This window comes from Aythya fuligula, chromosome Z (assembly GCF_009819795.1).
Source record: "Aythya fuligula isolate bAytFul2 chromosome Z, bAytFul2.pri, whole genome shotgun sequence".
NCBI classification, from domain to species: Eukaryota; Metazoa; Chordata; class Aves; order Anseriformes; family Anatidae; genus Aythya; species Aythya fuligula.
Genome location: NC_045593.1, coordinates 18337935 through 18363961, shown reverse-complemented (window position 1 = coordinate 18363961; position 26027 = coordinate 18337935). Strand labels below are relative to the sequence as shown.

Here is a 26027-nt window from a genome sequence, read left to right as displayed (position 1 = left end):
AGGTCTGGTTTAGTTTTCTAAATCAGCCAGAAAGCTTTACATTCTAGATCTTATTTGAAAAATAGCATCCACTGTGATAAGAGAATTCAGGCAATGGAGTCATGGAGTGATACCCTTACTTGCTTACCACATGGGGTTGAAAGGTTGTGCCTGTTCATAGGAGTGGAGAAGGCACTCACAAGGTGCATTCACTAGTATAATATTACACCATTTTTTCTGGTCTGTGATGTCCTGGCCCACTATCATGAGTTCACGGCACCAACAACTACATTTTTAATCCCACATAGAAAGAAATGCTTGCTGTTGTTGTGTTTTGAAAGGCAGACCTGCCTTGGCTGTTTAGGCCAGATGTTTTTTGAGAAAATGATGCAAGAGCAACAGAATTTACTGTGATGACTGCACTTGCTCCTCCAAGTTCACCAGCTATGGATGCTCTTCAAGATAGCATGTTCAAAAAACAACAGCAGCAACTTTATAATTCAGAAATGAATCAACCATGCAAAACCTGGTTTGGTGATTTCATCTATACTTTCTCTCACTTCTGGAGTCCTTCTGCTTGCTCTTCAGAGTGTCTAGTGTCAGTATGATGAGGCAAAGTTTAGTACCTCACAACCATGGTAACCAAACATTTAATTCCTTGATACAATTTTTTGATCATACACACACAAATGTGTTGCTAATACCATCTGATTGATCAGTAGTTTCCAAACCCACTTTAATGCTAGAACAGAATGGAAATTCTTGTGTCCATAGCCAAGCTTCAGCTCTTCACACACTTCCCTTGCCCCTTCCCTCATCTAAGATATATAAATACACTTGGATATATATGTATCATCTGGCATCTCCCCCTGTACAAAACTTCCTCTAGTCATTACACAGCAATGTATTTAAAGGACTTGTTCTTGAAAGCTGTCTTAGTAAAGCAACTGTCTAATTAAAATAGTTATGTGCTACTCAATAATCTATTCAGCACATCCCTGTTGCCAGTTTTTAAGAACCAGCAAACTCAAAGGATAAATTTTGCCATAGGACTTAGGAGTTTCATGTTAAAGCTCATATTCTGTTTGGCACCTGGACAAAAATTGTTTGCCTGAATAGTGTTGAAAATTTTATAAAAATGAACTTTGTTTACATTCTTTGCTTCTTTTAGAAGAAACTGTTGTTATCCCTGTTGCGGAAGAAAAGAAAATTTTGATCCCCTGGAAAAAGTTAGTCTAATGATTTAACTGAGTTGTTAATATTACTTTCATCCAATCCTACAAATTTATCTTTTTTTTTTTTTTCTTTTTCTTTTTTTTTTTTTTTAAATCTCTAAAGCTAAATTACATTTCACTTAGCTTCATCATGAGGGAATATACTTTCAATGGAAGATTTTTGTTGTAAAATCTTAGTTTTTCAGTCCTTAAATGGGGAACAGAATAGCAAAGCTATCTAAAGAATATCTTAACACTTTGCCTTTCCTAAACAATTTGGGCTTAGCAAATCAGCATTTGTTTCAACAGTTGCAATCCTGATATACATTGACCATTGTCACATTCAGTCTGCAATCTTGATGAATAACTTCCCTTTCTCCTTCATCTATCTTATTTGTGACTACACACAAATAATCACCAGATTAGCAAGCTGTGTTGCAAATGGAAGGTAAATACTAGGAGTACAATCACCACCATGAGCACTGCCACTTTAGTAAGAAAACAACTCCCATTTGTTATTTGTTGACTATATTCAGCTGACTTTTCCTTGTTGTTTTAAAGTTTGTAAGTAAGACAAAGTATGTAGGGATAGGTGATAATATTTTTAGGCCACTTGATGATAGATTTCTCTTAAAAAGAAAAAAAAAAAAAAAAGAAACTGAAAAGAGAGATTTATCCTCAGTATTTCTTATGCTTCACATTTCTCTGTTTTAAGGTAAGTTTCTATTAGTCTAATCTAGTTCCATGGAAATGTCTCATGTATCAAAATACATTGAAACTGAAAGAGTTTCAAAATTATCAGAAGAAGACAATTAAAAACTACTGGATTAATCAACGTCATGTTAGATTACAATCTACTTCTTAATGAATTAGATGTTATTTCCTTGAAAACACCACCAACAAAATTTAGAGCACAAATTTCTTTTTCCCCAGTGTTTATCTGAAATTTTCAGTGTTTCCATTTGACGAGACTGATATCACAGGTTCCTTACAAGCCAAGTTCAGAGTCTGACTGGTAAGTCACTGCCAACTTTTACACATTTCCTACTTCCGAGAAAATTATTTGACTGTGATGTCTCATACTTACATTATCAAATGCTGGTGTGAGTTAACTGCAATAACACATTTCCTCCACCTCCAGAGCACCATCAACTCTAATGACAACAATCAAATTTCCACTCCTATTTAGAATAATCTTTTTGGCTTTGCATTGGGCAGTATTTATATTTGGAAGCAAACTGGTTGAATAGAAACCTTCAGTTAAGCCTTCCCTTGTCTTCAGACTGAAATGTACTTTTAGTATTGGAAGAGGCTCATTCTTTATGTATGGCCCTGTAAAATAAAATATGTTTTATAGATACACTTATCTTCTAACAACACCTGGAGACAAAGCTATAGAGAATACTCTTGTCAAAAGAAATAGTGCCAGCGGTTAAAATTGGGTATGTTCAACTTGGTGCTGCTTATCTTGTAGCTCTCTGCTAGAGTAGCTGGTCTTAATAATATTGAAGAAAACTATACTCTGCCATGAGATTATTAGTGCTCTGAAAGTGGACAGCATCCAAAGCAAGATAAAGCTTTGTTTAGAATATGTACATTGATTACCACTTATGTTACAAAAGGAATAATTTAAGACAGAAATGGCTATTGTAACTATTTGGGAAATGGAAAAACAGTGACATAGAAAGTGATCAATGTGTTTAGTAATCAAATGCTGAAAAGTAATCTGATAGTTTTATTATTATTATTGTTAAAACAAAAAATACCAGGAGGAAGTATTGGCTAAATAGGTGTATGAACTGGTTATAGGCCAAATTAGTAAGGTAATTGGAATAGAAAAATCAGTACTTTAGAGGTAAGCCATTCTGGACTGGTATTTGAAATGTCATAAGGATCACAAAGAATATAATGTTTCATGCAAGCAACTCACAAGTGTGTAACTGGGATTTGATGACAGGATAGAAGTCATTCTGATGTTGAAAATTAAAACTTGTGATTTGTATCTTGGGGTGGTTAACTTCTTGTATCTGTAACGGAGGCTTGAAAGGAGACTGCATTTCCATATATGTATTTTGCACTGTATTTTAAATACTTTAATCCTGCCAGCTGTTTACCTGCAGGGGCCAGAGAGATTTACATTTTCCCTCAGTGCATAATTTGGCTTTTGGGGAATGAGGGTAGGCAGGGTTACTTTCTTTTGAAGCATCAGACAACGGCTGCAGAAAGTGATGGGATATTGGGACAGAATTTATTGGTATTTTTTTTAAGCTGGACAAAAACCTTTTCAGCCCTGCTCAGTTGTTTAGGAAAACCCTGACTGCCCAGGTCAATCAAGTTAAGTGCATTATTAAGTATAATACAATATGAAACATGATCATTAAGTACAATACACATTCCTCTCCGAAGTTCAGCATGTGTTGTCTGACTGTTGACAGTCTTTTCTGTTTTCTGCCTTTCTTTGTGGTATCAAGTAGTGTTCATCTTCTAGGATCCCCTATGCCTTTTCTTAAAACAAATGCCCCATTACTACTAAGGCTGTGATAGGGACATTCGTGACATCTTTTTTTTTTTTTCCTATTTTATTCTTGCATATTATCGTCCCTCACATTTTTTTGTCTTGATGCTGAAAATTTAGGGTTAGACACAGAGTGGCAGAAACTGTTATATAGGATTTTGAAGTTTCGTGGGGAAGTGCATAGTTACATATTTAGGGCAGTCAGAGTAGATAGTTTTGTAGACAGTTGTGGAATTTGTGGTTGGCTCATATTGTTCCTTAGCCCTTCGATCTCACCAAATAATTGTCAAACCTAAGATTTTTAATTTGCTTTGGGAAAGACTGAAAAAAGAACTGTGTCTGAAATCCAAAGACAGGACTGAATCTCCAAGCAGGCATTTCAGTTCAAGAAAGAATTTGACTGGAACATTAGTCAGAAAGAGTCCTCGTCTGATGGACTAGAGCTATTCCTGTGTGAAGCAGACTGAAGTTAAACGTGCTCTGTGACGGTAGCTGTTTAGAATAGGTTTGCTGTCCTAAAAAACATTAAGTATAGGCAATTGCTCCTTATGTCCTTTAATTGAACATACTGAGAATATACAGTTTACAATCGACACTTAATTTTTTACCTTTTATTATTATTATTATTATTTTATTTTATTTTTTAAAGTAGGCACTCCTATGCCCTTCTCTGTTTCACTGGTTCATCAGCCAGAAGAGTAAGTTCTAGCTTCTGATGATGCAGGAATATAATAATCACTTATCTGTGTTTCCATTCTGACTTCATGGTGTACACAGGTTGGCAGTATAGCAGGATTTTGTCTTTGGACAGTGATGTTAAGAGTCGCAACCTTCTATGCCAAACGACATAAAAAACATCACTGCAACTTACCAATCACTATTTTTGGTACTGTTCCAAAAGCAGCAGAGAAGATTGGACAGCCTATATTAGGTTCCTTGCTCAGTTTTGTAAGGTGTCACTCAACACCTGCTTGACACTTGGAGACTATAGGCCACTTCATTTATTTCTTCCAGATGCATAAAGCCAACTACTAGTTCTACAAGAAGTTTTGTGGTCAATGAGCTATTTTTGCAGGAGGAACTCCTACTGAACCACCTCGGTCTTACATCTACACCTTGATGGTGCAGCAAGGTGCACCCGGATTGCTGTGTATACAGCAATAGTAAACCCTATTCTTCCTAGAAGGGAAGAAATACTGGATAGGGCTAAAATAAAAGTGTTTATCCCATGAATTATGAATTCCCTGATAAACATGCTGACTGGCCAGAACAGATTAGTTATTCGGGAAAGGATCATTCTTGTAAAACCGCCATGATCCAACCTGCTGGAGCTAATTCTGTCTACTCCCTGAGCAGAATTGTGATGATCCCTTAAAAGAAGAAACACCTATATATCCTTAGTTGTTATTGAGTGAGTAAGATATATTTGGAATTACAGCTCAGCTGTAAAGACAGTATAGAATGTAAAGAGAATACCCAGCACTGGTTAACAGTGTGCAGACATCAAACCAGTTGGATGCCCTCAGGGAAACATTTGAACATAAGCTTATTTGATTAAGCAGCATTTCAATCTTTATTTAGCTGGATGGTAAGCATCTCTTTCCTATCACTGGATTAGCATTTGCAAGGGACCAACAGTGAAATACACAAATACTCACTCAAAGGAGACCAAATTGTTTCTTCTCCTACAGTTGCTGTATTATTAAATCTATTTGTGCAACAAATCTTTATCTGTTGTGCATAAGAATACTTAATCCAGAGCTGTTACATGTTCCTCATTTGAGTCTTAGGTATTCCCACATCACATTCAGGGATGTGTAAAGGGACAGATCAAAGCCAAAGGCCTTTTATTTCCTTCCCTTATAAATCTGTTAAAAGCTTTTTAATAGCAGGGCATGAAATATGTGTGTGTGTGTATACACACACACTCACAATACAAAGAACAGTTAATTTGTGGAAGTAATTCAAAGGAAGGAGAAAAAAGTATCATGTATTTTACTCTTGGACATGACTTCAGTGGCGGGAGGTAATTGCTGAGAGTCTGACTGAAGATTAAAGTACCACTCTATCAAAATAAGCATACATCCTAGACTTGTCCCGCAGGGAGCAGTGTTTCATAAATGCATAAACAGGTGGCATAGTGCATACTCCAAAGATGGGAGTATTTCCAAAAGAAGCTGCAGAAGCTTTTATGGAGTAAATCTTTATCTGTCTGGGGAGAAGATTCTCATTTAGCTATCTGTTAACACAGTGTAATTGAGTTAGCAATCCATATGGATTAGTTTGGGAAGAAAATGTGCGGCACTACTTGTAAAAATGGTTTCCTTTTTTACTTTTTCAATGAAACCAGTCACTTCAATTGGGTTATGAATGTTTTGGTAAGATGTAAGTCATCAAAAAGTCTTCTAACATATACAGTATTTGAAGCCTTTTTATAGTATTTAAGTGATTGACATGGAAGGCTTACAAATATTTGAAGAAGAAATTTTTGCTTGAGTATTAAGGTAAAATGGAATTTTATTGGTTTTCAAGAAGCAGAATTAAAATATTCATAAAAGTTCCTATAGCCACACAAAGGCAATTTAATAAACAAAATTAATGAGTCAAAAAACAGCCCCCATTCATTTCACCTCTGATGCTAGAAAGGAAGTGCTCAATAACTGCAAAGTAACCACACAACAATTCTTTTGAGCATCTAAGAAGCTGGATGGATTGCTGTCAAGTACAAAGAAAAGCTGATACTTGATCAGACTCCCTGGGTCTCAGGGAAATAGGAGGAGCACTTATTTGGATGAACATAAGATTGCAAATTTTTATCATCGGCATCACTATAGGTGAAGGTTGTGAGAACAGCCTTATACACAGTAACAGGATCCTTCCACCAGACATGACAGAATGTTTTAGTCTCTGAATCAGGATGTCAGGCCAGAAATTCTTGCATATAACAAAGACAAAATTTGGCTTCAAGAGAAAAGGATGTGCCCAATGGCACGTGACTAAGTAGTCTTAGATCCAGGGTTATTGCTGCCTACGGATTTCTCTAAAATTAAAGCTAGTTTTACTGATTCTTGTTGATGCTCTGAAATCCAGAGTTTGCAAATTCTATTCTGCAGGATGGCATTAGAAATTATATTATTTTTCATTCTAAGCCAAAATTTGGCAGAGATTTGAGAGACAGCATATTCTGCCTGTGATCTGGCAAAGAAGATACCCTAAATTAACTAGAAGTGGGTGGGGAAATATTATCCCTGAGGATCTTGCCTGGAAATAAAACATGGAGCTTTTGAAGTTCCTTGCACAGAAAAAAAAAAAAAAAAAAAAAAAAAAAAAAAAAAAAAGTTCAACAGAGAAATAAACTAGAGCAACTAATAGTCACACCAGCTTCCTAGGATACATAAAATCTATCCTGAAATTCTGGCTCCAAATCAGACCTAGGTCATTCTCATAGGAGGCAAGTACCCTAACCATATTTAGAGTCATTGCCAGCTTCAGTCCCTTGATTGGAACAGTCCTATTCTATACAGATAACTAGGTATTAGTTGGGCCAGAAAAATGGAAAGGAATTCCTTAGAATTCCTCAGAGTTTGGGAATTCACCTGGGATGCAGCAGCAGCAGGTGCAAGTCCCTCGAGTGTGCCTTCCCAGATAGTATAATTTCCATCTATTGGCTCATCTCATGCAAGTTCAGTGATTTGATCTGAAGTGCCTGGGATGCAAAATATTTCAAAACATGTTTACTTAAGCCAGAATTTCCTCATAAATCACAACGATTTCAATGAATCCACATTTCCCAACATTATTTCATTTTTTCAGAGAATATTTTGCAAGCTGCCAAGACTGAGAGCTGTTTATGTTGCTGACAACTCAAACAGCAGGCCTCTAATAGGTTAAAAAAAAATCAAAATGAAGCCTAAAAATAAAACCTTCTTGAGTTACCCTAATAGTAGATTAATGATATGCCACAGATAAAGAGAGTTAAGTACCTAGACACTACTAGCAATTCTAATCGCAGATGAGACGGTTGGCTATACTGCCATTTTATGCCCTCAGGAGATGGAGAAGGTCATTCAAGTGCACAGATGTGGGATGCTGAGCCTACTGGCCAAAAAAGAAATTCCAAACTCCAAAAAACGTTGTGCCAGGATGGAATATATATAACCACATCACTCAACGAATGACTGTGTGTCTTTAAGGCAATGCCTATGGAAAGGAATAAAAGGCCCAACAGGCGCCGGTAAGAACTGGATTTTTGTGTGACACCATTTGTTTTCTATTATGGATATTTGCGTCTTAGGTTAACATTCCTCTGAGATAAGACTTCATACCTGATAACATTCATCCCCAGGCCAGGCCACAGATCTATGTCCCTGGCACCATACAACTATTTCTGTCTGGAATCCAAAATACTCCCAAGAACCACATCACTTTGTCTTTCAGTTTTTGTTGTTGTTGTTGTTGTTTCTTTCCCTCTCCTTTTTTTTTTTTTTTTTTGTTTTTGTTTTTGTTTTTGTTTTGATGTAGAGACCTGGTCAGAAAAATTGCCCGGGAATAGGAAAATGAATCGTGATCCTGGAAAGAGACCCTGAGCACATATGAAAGACCATATGGTAATGATCAAAGTTGAGGAAAAACAAAAAGCTGCCTTCCACCTGCAAAACAGAATTGTCTGAAGATAGTGAAATGGGAATGCTTTGAAGATAAGCCATCATGCAGTGTGGGAAAAGGAGGCAAGAAGTGAAACCTGGTTTTGAGACAATTTCCTAAGGTGCACTCTGTGATTGGTGAGTGGGGGAGCCAGGTGCTGATTATTTTCTACTCTGTTCTAACATGTAAAAGTCAGCAGCAGAAGTGCTAATTGCATTTGTTACCTGCTTTTCCTCATAACCTGCCTTCCAGTGGATAGAAAGCAGGCAAGGGAGAAACTGAAAATGATCTCAGCTCTTTCCCTGAAAAATATTTCAGGTAGTCTGTCATCTCCCCTTCCTGAAATGGGATTCCCATATTGCCTCCCATGTTCTTCTCCTGGAGCTCTTTGGGAAGATAGAGGTTTAAGTTCAAACATGGGCTTTGCATTTTCTCGCTCACATGTTTCTTAGTCTGAAATGTGAAGGTAGGCACTGGTGGGAAGTGAGGATGCTATTTCTGAGGTCACATCCAGAGGAGTATACCTAAATGCACTCCTGTTGCGTTCACTTGTAGCATCTATGCCTCCTTCAGAAAATATGTAGAATCTTCAGACATTGGCAGGACTTCATTACTGAACCAAACTACTAGTGTCAGATAAAAGAAAGGTAGAGAAGGCATTTCTTAGCCCATCTTTGTAGCAGGGGCAGCCGCCTCAGCCATCTTTTTTAAGGGCGGCAGAAAAATACCTGGAACTTGAGAAAATATGACAAAATGAAAATACATCTGTAATTCAGACTTAAGCTGTGCAAGGCAAGGAGAGTCAGATCTAGTGATGTCACTTTGACAGTTTCAACATCCCTCAGTTAGTTAGATAATATTTTACAGAGCAAAAATTAATCATCGCTCAGACAACGAAGAGTGGTACTGATGACTGATCTTGACATGCTTACAGTTGAGATAGCAGCAGCTTAACTAGTCTCTGTTTATAGACATATAAGTGGTTATAGGAACATAAAGGTGGTTACCGTGGCTCCATCTAGCCCACGTCCTGTTTCTGATGGGGAATGAATGTAGGCAGCCGTCTAGGTCTGCAGGGATGCCTGCTGAGTCGTATACCTTCAAGTATTCTCACAGCCTCCAGTCATTTATGCATAAGGGATTTCTAAGCTGGAGGTGGCTTCTATGTATTTAATAACCTTTAATGATCTTTCCCCTCCCCACCCCCCAATAGCTTGTTTAGTCTCTCTTTTGAGACATATAAACACTTAGCATTCACATCACGCCTATGGGAGTAGACAAAAACGTACATCTGAAGCTCAGTGCATCTCAGCTCTTCAGATTTCTACACTAGGCTAAATGGATCAAAACCTACCAGCTATTAAAGGAATACAGTTTAAGTGTGGATATCCGCATTGTGGACAGGTGGGTAGTTCTCACATCACCTCACATAGAAGCAGATACTTTACAAGTTACAGTGATGGGCTGCAGCAAAGTTGTTTCCAATTTACCTTTCTTTTTAAAATTTGGATTATATTGACAGTGGCAGGTTTTGCTTTTTATAGCTACTTAAAGCTTTTTTATAGATACCTAAAAAAAATATTGTTTAAATCATTTGATTTACATAGCTATTACACTTGCACAAGAGCAAAATGTGGAATCTAGTTACTGAATGCTTTCACTGATGTTATTCAGTACTACTCCCTGTTGAGCCAAATGAACCATACTCTCCTCTGAGTTGCTCTATGTATAGCTGCAAAGAGCGATTGCAAACCAGGGATCATGAAAGTGTTAAAGAAAACGTTTACTTGTAGTGGTAAAATATTTAGTAGTTTCTTTTATAGTGTTTTCCTCAGTTCTTTTTTTTTTTTTTTTTTTTTTTTTTTTTTTAAAAACAGATATTATGCCAGTTGTAATTTTGGGGTATTTTATATGTTTAAAGTCCAGACTTCAGGATGTTGACTGGTGAAGGAACTTTGCTATCAGTACCCCTATGGTAAACTGGATATCTGTCTTGCCAAAAAGAAAGAAAAAGTGCACCATATAAAGCTAAAAACCTCATGACCTATGCAATATATTAATAAATGAGACAGTCTGCAATGCAAAGGCCATGCAACTGCAACATTTCCTCAGCCATGTCTAACACTCAAAAAGATTTTCTCAAGCACTGTGCAGACACCCCAGATGAGGCAATAAAAGCGGTCAGGTGGGGGTGAGGGGGAAGAAAGCAAAATTACATTTCATTTCTGAGCAGCTCTCTATGTAATTTTGACAAAACACCTACTTGGCAACAACTTATCAGATTGTCTGTAAACCAAAATGGTGAAACATCCAAGCACTGACCGGAGAATATATTAGGGACTGCTTGTGGTAAGTGTTCTGTTCAGATTTTACATTTACAGTATTTCTCAGTTTGATGTTTTACTTCCCTTAGCTGGTTAAAGCAGAAGGCAGCAATGACAAGCCTGCATTTGATTAGAAAAATCATCTCAATAGGCTGACTAGAACTTTGCATACATATTCCTGTAACAGACATCCAAGGCAGCCTAAAAGACAACTGCTTTACTTGATAGACATGCTAAGAATTTTCTCATCTTCTCTACATAATGCAGGAAAATTCAAATATCTTCCAGTATTTATATCTGCAATAGCTGGGTAAACAGTATCTTCAAGTCTTCCTTGCTATTTTTTATATAGTTTTACAGCGATACCTGTGAAGAATAATTGTAGTTACTGTATTGAATACTGTAAAGCCACTGTTTTACTGGGATATTTTAAGAGGGTAAGCTGTACATATATGAAAATACTTAATATTCATTTGAATATTTCTGCAATATCAAAAAATACTTTTGAATCTGGGAAGTTTAGCCACATATGAGTACATGAGTCTGATAACTGGCTTTTGAAAAGCTGATGATCACTACTGTGAAAAAAGAAACACCCTACTTTTTTTTTTTTTTTTTCCCAAATATCCAGCAGTTCCAGCTCTCCAGAAAATGCACAAACTAGAACACAAGTTTCTTGCCAAGTGACATATGCATGGTTGATCCAGTAGTTCACACACACTAGCAAAATTCTAGGTGTAAATTACACCCCCACATCCAAGCAAGAACTTGACACAGTTTGTATGCAGAGTACACACACACATATATGTGTTTATATTTAACTCTCCACTTAGTAGTTAAGATAGACAAATTTTCTGTTGGTCTGTTGTTACCTTTTCTTGCCTTTTATTTTTAGGTGTTACGCTAATTCAATTCCACACATAATGTGATATTAAAGTATCCAGTGATGAGTTAGGAGTGTCTAGAGCTCCCACAGACATATTAACTGTATACCTCTGTACCTCTCCCAGGTGTCACCTCAGAATTTCAAGAACAATTTGGCAGGTGCAACACCCAAGCAATGTATACCACTGAATACATACTAGTTAAGTTAGTGTGGGAAGCCAAAAAGTTCTTTGCCACTGAATTCCAAAATTTGCTATGTGAAAACCCTCTGTAAAGCCAGACGGATTACTGGAGTCACTTTTTTCACTGACTCCCCTGAAGGACGTGAGAAAGTGGGCTATGAAGATGTTGAAGGGCCCACAGGGAAAGATGTATGAGGAGCAGCTGAAGTCACTGGGCCTGTTCAACGTGGAAAAGAGGAGGCTGAGGGGAGACCTCATTGCGGCCTACAGCTTCCTCACGAGGGGCAGGTGCCAATCTGTTCTCTTTAGTGACCAGCGACAGGACCAGAGGGAATGGAGTCAAGCTGCGACAAGGGAGGTTCACGCTGGAAGAGGTTCTTCACCAAGAGGGTGGTCGCGCACTGGAACAGGCTCCCCAGGGACATAGTCACCGCACCAAGCCTGTTGGAGTTTGAGAAGCGTTTGGATTGTGCTCGTAGTCATATGGTCTGAATTTTTGGGTAGACTTGTGTGGTGCCAGGAGTTGGACTCAGTGATCCTTGTGGGTGATCCTTGTGGGTCTCTTCCAACTCAGGATAGTCTACAATTCTACATGTGTAAAGTGAGTTAGTTTCTTAAACAGCCAAATTGACCCATCCTTTTTATATTGAATCTGTGCATGGCAGTATAGACAGAGACCACTGGAGGGGAATAAAACAAACAAACCTGACATCAGATTTGTCACGTTCTGTTATTCAGGTCAAGAAATAATTTTAAGCAAAATCTTTAAGCTACAGATAATAGTTCCACAATTTCAAGTTTCTGTAGGCCAGACAGCCTTCCTATTTAATCTAATCAACTTCTCCAAAAAGCTTTAATTTATATTTTCTGCACAGAAAAGCTTCAAGGCAGGGACATTTCTATGATCAGTCATGTGAAGAATCCTTATTTTAAATCCAACTGAATTCCAGCTTTCAATACAATTTCAAAATATATTTTTTGTTTTTATTATTGTGTTGAGCTGTTGTAGGCACATTTACTTCAGAAATGTTCTGCTGTCGCTGATACTCTCTAGCATTAATCAAGTACTAAAAAAAAAAAAAAAATCCTCCTCAGAATGTCAGGAGAAGATGACAAGGACTCACCAAAGAAAGCTACATTGCCAGACATACTGTAACTTATCACACAACTGTCTAAAATTATTTTGTAGGTTACTTCAGATTTATCTGTTGTTTTGTTCTTTTTGGAATAATAAAATATGCTCACATGCCCAGTAACCAAATGTAAGGTCAGATAACTCTATGTCTGGCAAAAACAAACTACACAAATTCCTGGTGTGAAATTACAGGTAAAAGCTAAAATTAGTCCAAATTAACTTTTCCTTCTCTAACATGACAAAACTTTGCAGATAAGGGTAATTAAATTTTCCATTTCATAATATCACTTAATAGTCTGATTTGTTTTAAATTATCCATCAAACTGCGTAGTTAAGGAATATACTACTAGAAATCTGAAACTGTGCTCTTAGTTTCCTGACAGTCTTTAGGTTCCATTACATCATTGTAATTTTAAGAGTTTTAAATATTTTTAATAAAAATATATTCATAGGAAATATGAATGCTACCCTATCTTCAAAATAATGTGTCCCATAAAAACCTTTAAATTACCTTTTTTTTTTTTTTTTTTTTTTTCACAACATAAACATGCAAAATATATCAAAGCATGTGCAGGTACACACCCACATTTAGTAGAGAATCTAATACTGCAAAGAGTATATTAAATGTTTGTATGTGAATTCAGCAACAGAATGGAGAACATTTACTGGCAGCATTTTAATTTTGTTTAGGTATGAGAAAAGACAGTACAGTATACAGATTAGGGTACTTCCGAGCATCCCAAAGACAGATAATGTTGGTTGGTATGGTTTTTTATTTTGTTTTGTTTTCCTGTGACAAAAGATGACAGTAAGAAGGAAATGCAAATACAGGGTAAAAGAAAGAAGAAGAAAAAAAAAAAAAAAAAAAGCTAAAATTTATCCAAAATATCCCTGTTTTTAAGCAGAAATTATAGTACTGGAGTGGCCAATCTTCCAAAAATCCATGCATTGAAATTTCCACATGGTCAAGAGGGATAAAATAGAAGAAATGTAAAGAAATGTACCACATACTTTGTAGACCTGTTAGGAGTAAAAGTAGTAGCATATCGAAGAAAAAAAATTGACATCTTCCTACATGACCCAGCTTCTACAGACATTGTTGCTGGTTTGTGTCTGTACACGTCTTTGGGACCACTAATACCACATACAGCTCCACCAAGGTGCAGTGGAGATTACCCAACAGACACCAAGATTGATGTGGAAAATTTTGGGAAGTCCTCCCTATGTCCACAAAGTTGTGAATGTGTGAAGCCACACGCTACTCTACCAAGCTATAGTTACACAGAAGTGCATGTACACAAAGTAATGAATTCAAAACTTTCTTAAAAGCAAGCACGTTCACCCATATGTGATTCAAATACTCCACATCTCATTGTGACATGCAACTTCCCAAGAAACCAATCAAAGATAAGCCTTTTTTTTTTTTTTTCTCCAGAAAATTGGTGATACTGTAGAATGATTTGATAAAACTGAGACAGGATTAAGTCAAGTAGCAGATTTCTGCCTCCTTATTTGAAATCCCTCACATAACAAATATGCAGAAGTCTGAGTATAAAGTACTTCAGGTTAGGCCTTGATACTTTTTTGCGTAAGCCTTTCCATAATAATGGATTCTACTGAACTGCAAGAAAAATTTCCCAAATCTACACAGCTCAATGCAAAAGTAACACCTATGTAAGGCATCTCTACAATGTTGGCATGCAATCGTCTTGTGATTCTTTAATATTTTATTTGTTGTTTCTGCTTAAGATTTGCCCTGGTTTCAGTTAGAACAGAGTTAATTTTCTTCCTAGCAGCTGGTAGAATGCTATGTTTTGGCTTAGGATGAGAAGAGTGCTGATAACACCCCGATGTTTTAATTGTTGCAGAGCAGTGCAACAATTAAAGTTTTAAAGTAAATTAAGTCCAAGCCAAGGACGTCTCAGCTTCTTGCTCTGTCCTGCCAACGGGCAGGCTAGGGGTGCAGCAAGAGCTGGGAGGGGACAGACCCAGGACAGGTGACCCAAACTAGCCAAAGGGGTATTCTGTACCATATGGGGTCATGCTGAACAATATATAGGGGTGGCTAGCCGGGGGGAGGGGGCCGGACTGCTCGGGGTTAGGCTGGACATCGGTCAGCAGGTGGTGAGCAATTGCATTGTGCATCACTTGTTTGTACACATTATTATTAGTAGTACTATTATCATCATTGTACTATTATGATTATTGTTATTATTATTATTGTTATTATTATTTTCCTGTCTTATTAAACTGTCTTTATCTCAACTCACGGGCTTCACTTTCCCGTTTCTCTCCCCCGTCCCAGAGAGGGAGAGGGGAGGGTGAGCGAATGGCTGTGTGGTGTAAATCTGCCGGGTTAAACCACGACAGATTGTAAGGTATCTTAGATGTATGTAAATTCCGCTGGGTAAATAATGTGTTTTATTTGTTGGGAACTTTGAAGTCTTCTTTTTTTTCATGAAGAATTTTGATGCTTCCAGAATTCTCAATTCATCACTACCAGGAAAAGATCTGATTAGTTATATGCAGCACAGCTACACTTACCACCATCAAGATGAATCACTAACCTCATTCAGCATTTACACTGGAGTCTTGAAAATCACTTTAGATTTCCAATGTCAGGATACTCAAAAGACTAATTATGGTACCTGTTTTTTTTTTTTTTTTTTTTTTTTTTTTTTTTTTTTTTTTTTTTTGATATATTTTGTATTTGTGAACAATTTTACCTGTCATAACACACCATGGATAAAAGGTGGTGTTCAACAATGAAGCATTCACTTCTAAAGGAATGTAACTAAAGCTGGTCATATCATCTTGTACAATTTCAGCTTAAGCCTAGTTCTGGAGTACTCTGAGTACGTTAGTGAAAGGGGAATGAAGTTTAATATCTTTTTTTAAAATTGTTTTTAAATATATACATATATAATATAATCCCATTGGCACTAATCTTTTGTCTCTTGCAAACTGTTGCACTCAGTTTTACTCCTATGTTTCAAAAACTATAGCAACAATAATCAACTCTACCAGTGTCAGCATGCTCATTGTCAAGAACCCCTACATCCTAGATCAAAAAAACACCCAAGTCCTAGGAAAGTGGTTGGAGGAAAAGAAGGGCTTAGCTCAAACCTCACAAAGTAACTTCAAAGTGGCGTGCATGTTAGAGAACCATAACGAAGATGTGTGTGCATATAAATATATATATATATATGAATGTATGTATAAAATAAATGAACAGCAGCAACTTCCTCTAGCCTCTTTAAAAAGAAATTTAACAAATACTCTTTTGAATATTGCCATTATCTTAGCTGAAGAACCAAAGAAACTCTGCTCTATGTGAAACTGGTTCTAGTTACAAGTGGTATGGATTAACATAAAGCAGCTTCACAGATTAGGCTTCCAAAAATCATGACAGGTATTTAATGTTTATCAGTCATTACATTGGGCTACATAATTTCAAAAATCAAGTTGTGCATCTGCTGCATTAGATACTCAGGCACTTTTCTATTTTAATGCTGACAACTATCTCACAAAGCTTGAAGACAAAATAAGATCTTCCTGATCTTCACTTGCAAAACACAAAAGGAAGAAAAAAAAAGTCATCGAATAGCCTTTCTTGTTACCGCCTCATTAGTAAGGACTGCATACTTAGCTTTGCTGAAATACAAAGAGATGCAGGATACTGGACTGTTAAGATTCTAGTTTGGTGCACTTTGGTGTTCCTGGAGGAATGTAGGCTCCACTGCACAATGCAGCATTCAAAATTCAATAGGAAGATGAATTGAAGTAATAGTTCTTGTCTGTGGTAGGAAAACAGCAACATCAGCCAACTGGTTGATTACACTGAAACTGGGTCAAAAACAATGGTTTAAACAAATGTTAGCCAGCATATAGGGCAGCTGGTTAAAACTGAAACAAGTATATAAGCAAGTCCAGACAACGTAAGGTAGTTTTATGCCTTCTTTTTGCTAAAATGCAGTGGATAGCACTTCCACCATTCTTGAGCTCTGTGTGAAGAGAGTTCAGCTGTTTCTTTTGTGAGAGTTGGTTAGGATAAAATTCTAAGTTGCATGTGAATAAGGTGTACCCTTCCCCCACTTTGTAATAAATTTCTCTGACCGTCTGTTGATACCACAATTTGTTAACTACAATTTAAAGGAAAAAATAAATAAATCAAAAGCTGCGGACATGTAACAGCAAGGATTCCAAACAATGTTGTACATTAATATAATTAATGATTTAATGTCTTGTAACACAAACTGAGTTTAGACTATATATTCAATATTAAGTCTGAGATGCTATCACAGCATCTTTTGTCAGGCAACAGGAAACTTCAATGCAGATAAATATGCAACCAGCAATAAAATATCTATCTATCTATCTATAGATATATATAGATATATATAGATATATAATTAGTGTATGCTGATGCTGTGTGAGGCACCTGACACTCTTTGGATTTAAATTTGTGAATATTTAACTGGTTTAGTTTCATGCTGGAAGAGCACCACAGAGAAATAATTATAATCTCAGTCTTTTGGAGTAAGCCTCCTGTATATTCAACACAAAACCACTGGTTTATATTGAAGTTATTCTATCCTCTTATTCTGGAACAATGTCAATATTGATTTGAGCAGAAAGGAGCTTATGTAATATATTTATGAAGAATTGTGTCAATTATAGTCAAATGTTAATTTTTGTATATCACACTGCTATTCATCCAATAGATTTATCTTGTATATAATGAGAAAAATACACTTATATTGAGAGTTTTTACATGCAGAGTTGATAAGTTTAAACAAGATATTGAATATAAAATTACCCTGAAAGATAAACCACAATCTTCCTTTAAAGTTGCAGCTGATTTTGAACATTCCTTCTGACAGATTCCTAATGCAGCAAATTTTTACAAGTATGAACACCCCAAATCTCTTCTCTATATAGGGAAGTTTGTAACAGGTTCAATTGGAGACATCAAAAACATTTTAAATAGACATCACAAGATGCATCTGTAGTTTAAAGGTCAAATTTATTAGGAGATTAAGAGATGTATTATACTTGGACTATAAATACAGCACAGCTGACTTTATTCACATTCAGAGACAGCCAATGCCAACTTATTTTGTAGACACCCTTGTTCTTTTGTTCCAAGAAAAGTTTGCCCCATAAGACTTGGATTTAGGTTTTGGAACCTTCTTCTCTTCAACGTCATAGTTCCAGCCTGGAGGTTGTGGGGGAAATGGTCAGGGGCAGGGGTAAGAAAAAAAAAGAGAGAATTTTAAATATTCACAGCATACAATATAGAGCAAATGCAACTTAAACCTTTTAACTTTAGTATCTTTTTCTCCAGATAGGCATCCACTAGGTTCTTCCTTTGTAGCTGGCAGCAGAGAATACAGAAATGCCATGCATGTGACACATGCTTGTTCTCAAAATTGAGATACTTCACCATACTGCATACCTCAACCTTCAATACTCCTCCAGAAACCTTGACAGTCATCAGTGAAAAGCTCAACAGGGAACACCAACCATTTCTGTATGCAGCCCTGCAAGATCATGACTTTACAAGCTTTATAGCATTTATGTTACTCTATACAAGCTCTATAACATCTACGTTACTCTATAGCATCACACGGGCAGTCTGTGTATGCTGGGACAGGAAATGAAATAGCTAGGAAAGAAAAAAAGGTGAAGTGATATAAAAAATAGCATACAGGAGACCAATACAATAACTTTGGGAGTGAATGGAGACATTGGAGATAATGGATATTGAAGAAAAAAACAAAAAGGTGGGAGGACCAAAGTAAGGAATAGCAAAGAAAAAAAAAGTCAACATTAAAAGGGAGTATAATACTTAACCTTTTTACAAGAACATAAAAAAATTAGTAGTAAAAGAGAAGGGAATGAAGTGATAGAAGACAAGTAAATTATGTGATAGTTAAGCCAGAGAAATGCTAAAAAATGTCAGAAAAGAAGAGGTGGAGATATTAGTGTTTATGTAAATCAAAATGCAAATTGGTTGCAGCCTCCAGGTGCCTGGAAAGTTGCCAGGGCAGCACTCAGTATTCCAAAGTTTGGTCTCTTTAACTGCAACATTTCACTCAAAGTTGAAATTCTTGAGTTGAAGCTAGAAGTGGATAAGAATCCAGTTTTAACTGCTACTAATAAGATGATGCATTTCTTCAGTTTTAAAACAAGAACTTGGTAAATCTGAAAAGGCTTAACATGTATCTGAAAATCTACATTTGTTAAGATATTCACAGAAAACACTCAAAACGCATCTACACATCAAAACGTTTTTTTAGATGCACATGTTGCCTTGTCATTGTGCCTCAATTTTGTGTATTCACAAATGCCAAGATTTTCTTTGTTTATTAGGTTGAACCAATGTTAATTTCCAAGTTAACTATTATTAACTATAAGAAATACTGGAATAGGGGTGAGGTTTTAAAAACATATTCTTTCCATGTGTGAGAGCACTGACTTTTGCCTACTATTCTGATTAACAAATTAAGATTGAGTGAGCTGCCAGGACTACATTCAGAGACAGACTGTGGTATTGCAACATTCGGCATTGTAACACCTAACACTGAAGCACTTGGTTGCTAGAATGGAATCTACAGCCCCAAGTTATTGCTTCATGTTTTTATACACTAGATAGAGAGGCACTGAATACCTCCAAAAGAGATTTGCAACTGCCAGCACAATGACTTGGCCTGCCATAGCTATCCAAAATCCACAAAGTTAGTTACATCTACCTTTGGATTGCAATAGACAGCCATATGTGATAAGGTTTCACACTCTGGAACATGCTCCTTGAGTTAGGAACTGTCAATTGTTCACAACAATGAGCAGAGGTCAGTTTTATAAAAATATTACAATGCTGTAAGAGATTATTTTTGCCCATAACTCTGCCATACAAACTAAGTGGATAGAAAGCAGATTTCACTGCCTGTGGAAGAACATCTTCTGGAAGAACATCCTCATCATGTGACGAAAGGTTACTCTGGAGTAGAAAAACTCTCTGTCCTTGTTACGAAAACTATGTTTATCAACAGTGATGTCAGACAGGACAAAAAAGAAATTTAGGTCTACAGGCTAAACTTTTAATTTCACCCAGTAATGAGTGCTCCCTCCTTATTTCAACTTCAGACCATCCTGAGCAGTCATATTTTGGACAGAGATCTCTCCTGTTACTGTGTTCTGTGCTCTTATTCCTACTAAAGAAGATGCTTCAGAAAGGACAGGCACAAAGACAGCTTGCCTGAGGTTTCTTAAGTCCTTCAGTGAGAACTGTATCAAAATCATATCCCAATCTTATAAAAAATGTCTGCAATAATCCAGGATTTGCAGAAGCTAAACGTGAGGTTTTCAAGGAATTTTGTTAAGCAAAACTTGGGTAATTCTTACTGAAAGGACAGAAAAGTTAACTGTGTTCCCAGACTTAGACGTATTTCAACAATATCAGTTCAGAAGTTGTGCCATTCTAAAGGAGTGCCTATGTTCCTCTTTTCTTTCTAAAACCACATTTGTAAAATTTTTATTTCCAGCTGCATCTGATACTGAAGCTACTACTACAGAAAATATGATGCACATAACATACATATAATCCTATGCCACCTTAATTTAGGTAACACAGTACCTGCAGAAAATTTTCATATATCTCATGGTAAAATTATGGGTGCAAATTAAGTAAATATTGAACTACTATACGTCACTGTAGTTTAGTTGGTAAAATTTCTTTGTAGCTTTCTGCACAATGGAGATTCATTACTAATTCAGTGAATGCATAGATTTCCTACACTGAACATATGGAGTATTTAACTTGAATATGCATACCAAAAGGGTAAAATATATCATGTCCAAAGAGATAACATAACTACCTCATTAACATAATGGCCAGGATTCAGGTTTTTTTCTTACAAACTGAATTTCCTAATAAATAGCATTAACAATACACAAGTGTAAGTAAAGCAACACCAGATTTTCTGTAATTTCTTATTATTTGCAAAACATTACAGAATACTATTAAGAAAATCACAATTTATATATCCAATGCAAATATGATGATCCTATTTTTTTCTTAATGAATACGATTTATTTTTCAATGCAGTTAAGACCATTAAGTGTAAAAATGATCCCCTCTAAGAGCAACAGGGAAATTACATGTACCAGACTTTAAGAAGCGCAAATAAACTGCACTGGTTTGAATGGTTTAGCTTTTTAACTGTGAAAGTTAATGGATTCCTATTTTTATGGGTGCATAGTAGAAATCAACTAACAACTTTATACAATTTAGTCCGATTAAGAAATTTTACTCTTTAATTACCCTCGACTAAATATAGATGAAAGCTGCACACCACTGGAAAAACTGCTGAAGAAGCTGTATTCCCCATGTGTGTTATTCCTGGCTTTAACTCAGTGCTACTAATTCATCACTTCCATGAGGACTAAGCATCAAGCTAAATCTATCATACATCATAAACGTAATACACACCATTTTTTTCAGCAAAGGCAATGGCATCTTCTTTAGTAGCGAAAGTAAGAACCATGTTGGATAACGGATCAGCTCTGTAAGAAATCAGATGACAAATTCTAAGAACAGTTGAAATAAAAAATACTTGTATATGTATCTCAAGTGCTAGCCAAAGGCTATATTACACAAGTCATTGTGGTATACCACCTCAAAAGCAGCCTGAATTTCAGCCATTCAAAATCCCTAACATTTTTAATTAGTTCCAGGATTAACATTTACATTGTGGACAATATTGTTTCCACTTTTCAGTTTGTTAAAATTCCCTCCTAACTTTCTGCTGAAATTAATGTTTTAAGGTTTTTTACTCAATAAATATGTCTAACTACCTGCTGAATTTATAATAAATGCACTGCAACAATCTTTTTGATTCTGAAATCTGTGTGCACATTTTCTTTTTGGGTGACTGGGAGGCTTACAGCAATTTTGAACAATTCATGGAGGCCAGAAGTCTGAGAGTAGCTAATGGGAGAATAATCTTATACAGAAGAGAGAATAATTTCAAACTGAACAGAGCAGGAATTAATCAAAGACTGAAAAGATGTGAACAAATTCATAGTTCAGATTTGGCTGAAGTCACATGGCCACCAAAAATTATTCCAGTACTTCACTTAGATCTCAGGCCACCACTGAAAACAAAGTTCAGAAACTCAAACTGCTAGCTAAGTAATTACACAGTGGTTATTTTCAAATTATCAGCCATTCTCAACCACATTTCTGAAAGGAAGGAAACAAGCAAAATGCTTTTGGAAACAAATTAAAATTTCAGTAAAAAACACTCCCTTATTTGTTGCTATAAAAGCTTAACTTAAAAGCAATGACAAAGGTTTAAAAAAGAAGGACTTTAAAAATTAATCCACAGGACTCTTGTAGACATAAGATAGGGGCCATAGGAGCGCAATGATTGCATAATGCTTCCAAGAGCCAGCCACCACACATGAGCCTGGGAGACAACTGCAAGACAAGACCAAATTGCAACGAACTATTGAAGGAGCTGCCTCTGACTGCTCTCTCTTTGAAGCTATATGGGTAAATGAAGAGAAAAAGCAACCAAAGGAACACTGAACTCTACAATAAAGGACAAAGCCTGTGACTGGCAGAGGGGGAAGGGAAGAGGGGGAATCTAGCTTCCAGCAAAGACAACAATGTAATTTTATCTGATGTACACATGGAAAAATGGAGTTCACTATACATCCAATATATTCCCCAAGAAAAAAAAAGAATAACAGGATAAAGGCAGAAATTACACTTTGACATGCCACTGTGATGGGCTTTCTTAAAAACATGTAAAGATTTATCTTACAAAGGCAGTACAGAGAATTAGGGACTATGAATTAGTCCATTGTGTGATCAGAGGAGAATCATGCAACCAAGTAAATTGCAATATTGTGACAGCTTTTGCTTATTGGTCATCTCTTCTGTGATTGAGGTTGGAAAAATCTAGTCAACTCACTACTAAGTGGGAAACAAAGAAGTTTCATTTTGATGTGTAGCGAGGAACTTGTACCTCTTCAGTACTGAAAGTTTAGTGAAAAACTTCCACGACAGAGGCAGTTTGGAAATGAGGACTGTGCAGAATTGGTGTGTTCTGCTCTCTGGTAAGATCATCCATCATACAGCTTTTTGGTTTCTTTTACATGTGCAATCCATGTATTTAAATTTGAGACAATCTGTGAACAAATGCTAGAGTTCAGAACAGCCAGCTGGATGTCCTGGTGGTAGTAACAATGCCACAGCATTTCCCATGCTCTAGGCTATCTATCAGAGATTACAAATTGGGATTCTAAATTTTGTTCTTTTTCTGAGATTCTGTACAATGGAAACCATATGATTCCTGCGTTTCTTTGTTTATAGCTTCGTATTAGGGAGGTACTCAAGAACTACCCGTAAGTATTCTTGTAACCAAAGTTCCCAACTAAAAAAAAAAAAAAAAGCCATTAATCTATTTTATTCAGATCTACAACTGGATAATTAGCATTGCAAAAACTACAACCAAGAAGAGATGACAATGACAAAAAAAAAAAAAGCACACAAAAAGAGAAATGAGATTGTAAAATCACAGAAATACAGAAAAGACCTATAGTAAATAAGCAAGTGTATGGAGTTCAGGAGAAAAGTACTCACCAATAATTATATCACATTATTCAAAAGGAAAGAGTAAATGCAGATTCCCACCCAAGAAATAACTTGTCTAGAGAAGTTAAAGTCAGATGAAAACTAAAGGGGAATTGAGGAAAAGTTCAATTCAACCTGAACTATAAAGCTGGTGTTACTGGCACCGGTTACAGTACTCTAATCTGTGCAGGGGTATAAATGGACTGGACACTGGTGGCTACACACTTTGGGAGCTCACAAGACAGAACACAAAGGTGCATTGCATGTCAACAGTCTATCAGTTAATTTAGGCCACTGTGAAACAACAGCCATTGCTTGCTAAACATGGTGGCTACTTGCAGTAGTGGAATCATCCAAGCCATAACTGTTTTAAAGCACTGAAATCTTATCTTGAACCAGGCGTTTTAGTATGCTTAAGATGAGATGGTGAAAAACCCCACAAATTACTTAAGATGGGGTCATTGTTGTATGCAAGCTTGAAGTGTTAAAACAGGTATTTTAACAGGGTATTTCAATACAATTGATATCTTAATTCGTAATTAAGATTTCTTCCTCATCTAGTCACAGTTCATCTTTGCTTCTGTAACTCCTTTGCAATAACAATACAGCCAAGACGTTACAGGTTGTAAGCCTCAATATTTTACGGAAAACCAAAATAATAGGATGACTTGATTCCAGTTATTTTAAACTAATATTTCACAACATTTGTATTAAAAAAAAATAATAGATCAATCTGGTCATAGATGTATTTACTACACCTTAGGGAAAAAAATGTATTCCCAAATTACTTCATATGTATTTATTTATTTATTTATTTATTATCAGAATTTTGTGTTCTTTGATTGTAAATGCCATTATGATTACAGCCACACACTTCCAGTACACATTGCATCCATTCTGCAGTTTGAAAGTTAATTTCCAGTGTTTAACTTTTGTTTATGGATAATAATTAACTTTCCTGATAATGCCTCTACAAGACAGCTTCATAACAAGATTCAGTATCATCAGAAAAATTGCTGTCCAGTTTACAGGAATTCTAACCACATTATAAAACGTAGGTAGTACATTTATTTAGAAAAAAAAAAAGTACATCTAAGTTATACTTACATCTCTAAATTGTAGCATTACTCCTTTTCTGGATTTCAGTGTATTTAAGATTTTTTACTACTCCTAATGGCAACATTGAAACAAACTCATTTTTTTTTTTAATAATTTGTTAAAAATTAACTGTAGCTCTTCATTTCAGATCTTATATAACTTAAAAAAAAATAGAGAAACTAGATATCATTAGTTTATGTTTAAACAAATGTTAAATTTGGCATGCAACTGACAGTTGAGAAGGGATTCACTGTTTCAGGTACCTAATAGCCTTCTTTTCTTGATGCTGGCATACAGTAACATCAGCACAAATGTCATAGTTGAAATTTTTGTTTAACACTTACCAAACTCTTCCAGATGATTTCATGAGATAAAATCAGTTTTTACACAATCATTAATCATACAACCAACAAAGTCAATCACTGTAAGCAGTATTAAAGCTAGTATATTTACAGGTAGGAAGAAAATTTCAGACTTAAAATTTACATGACTAGTTAAGAGCCAAATATAGAAGAAAAGTATCTGAAAATTCAGTAACTACTCACGTAGATGCCCAACCCATCAGAGGGTTCTCCCAGCGCTCCCTGTTATCAAATTCCATCTTCCATTTCTTCGTGTTGTTAACTCCTGCCTGCATCGCATTACGCGCTGGAACAAAAATGTGAACTTTCCTGGTTTTGATGTGCTCATCTGGAACACCAGTTAAAGAAGTGATATCCTGTGAAAAACATAATTGGACTTGTTAAAAAGGAATTCATGTAAAAGACAAGACTTCTAAAATAATACTCCTTATGCTTTTTACACAATTACATTCCTTTTTTTTTTTTTTTTTTTTTTTTTTTTTTAAATATAATTACAATAAGAGAAGTTCTGCAGAAATGTATGAGTCTAGCTTTATAAAGCTGAAGCAGACTCACATTGGGACTGCTCTCATCCTACTTCCCCTGGCTGAATTCGATTTAACATGGATCAGCTACCTGAACCTGCTCTTCTCCTGGCTACACAACTGATAGTGCCAGACAATAGGCAGGAGACATTCCCTCCAACTCTCAGACTACAGCTGTGACGGTAGGACTGCTCCAGCTTGTACCAGCTAAAGCACCCATAGAAATGTATCATGAACTCTTCTTTCCCCCTTAAACAAAGAATTAGAGCATAAACTGAAGCATCAACAAATCTGGAAATTTTACATTAACATTAGGAGCCTACAGCTAATACAAACTGGTCTATTCACCAAGATCCTGGTCAGCCATCTATCTCATGTAGTACAAATGCATGTATATATATATATATACACACACACACATTTCTATATATATATATATGCAAACTTAAGCCCAAGTGAACACATTCATATAATCAAGATATATAGATAATCAAGAGGCAGCAACACCCAAAATGAATCG

The 26027-nt window shown here is 36.1% G+C and overlaps 1 protein-coding gene across 1 annotated transcript in view; it reads right to left on the bottom strand.

Annotated features, from left to right (window-relative positions):
• Nucleotides 1–17885: 17885 nt before the first annotated feature.
• The window catches only part of NDUFS4 (NADH:ubiquinone oxidoreductase subunit S4), a 47305-nt gene continuing 39163 nt past the window's right edge, over nucleotides 17886–26027 (bottom strand). Inside the window, exons 3-5 of the mRNA XM_032205962.1 lie at nucleotides 25167–25339; nucleotides 21373–21446; nucleotides 17886–18096 (exon numbers count right to left, since the gene is read on the bottom strand). Coding sequence (XP_032061853.1) covers nucleotides 17993–18096; nucleotides 21373–21446; nucleotides 25167–25339 — 351 coding nt within the window. The 3' untranslated portion in view covers nucleotides 17886–17992. The remainder of the gene's footprint in view (nucleotides 18097–21372; nucleotides 21447–25166; nucleotides 25340–26027) is intronic.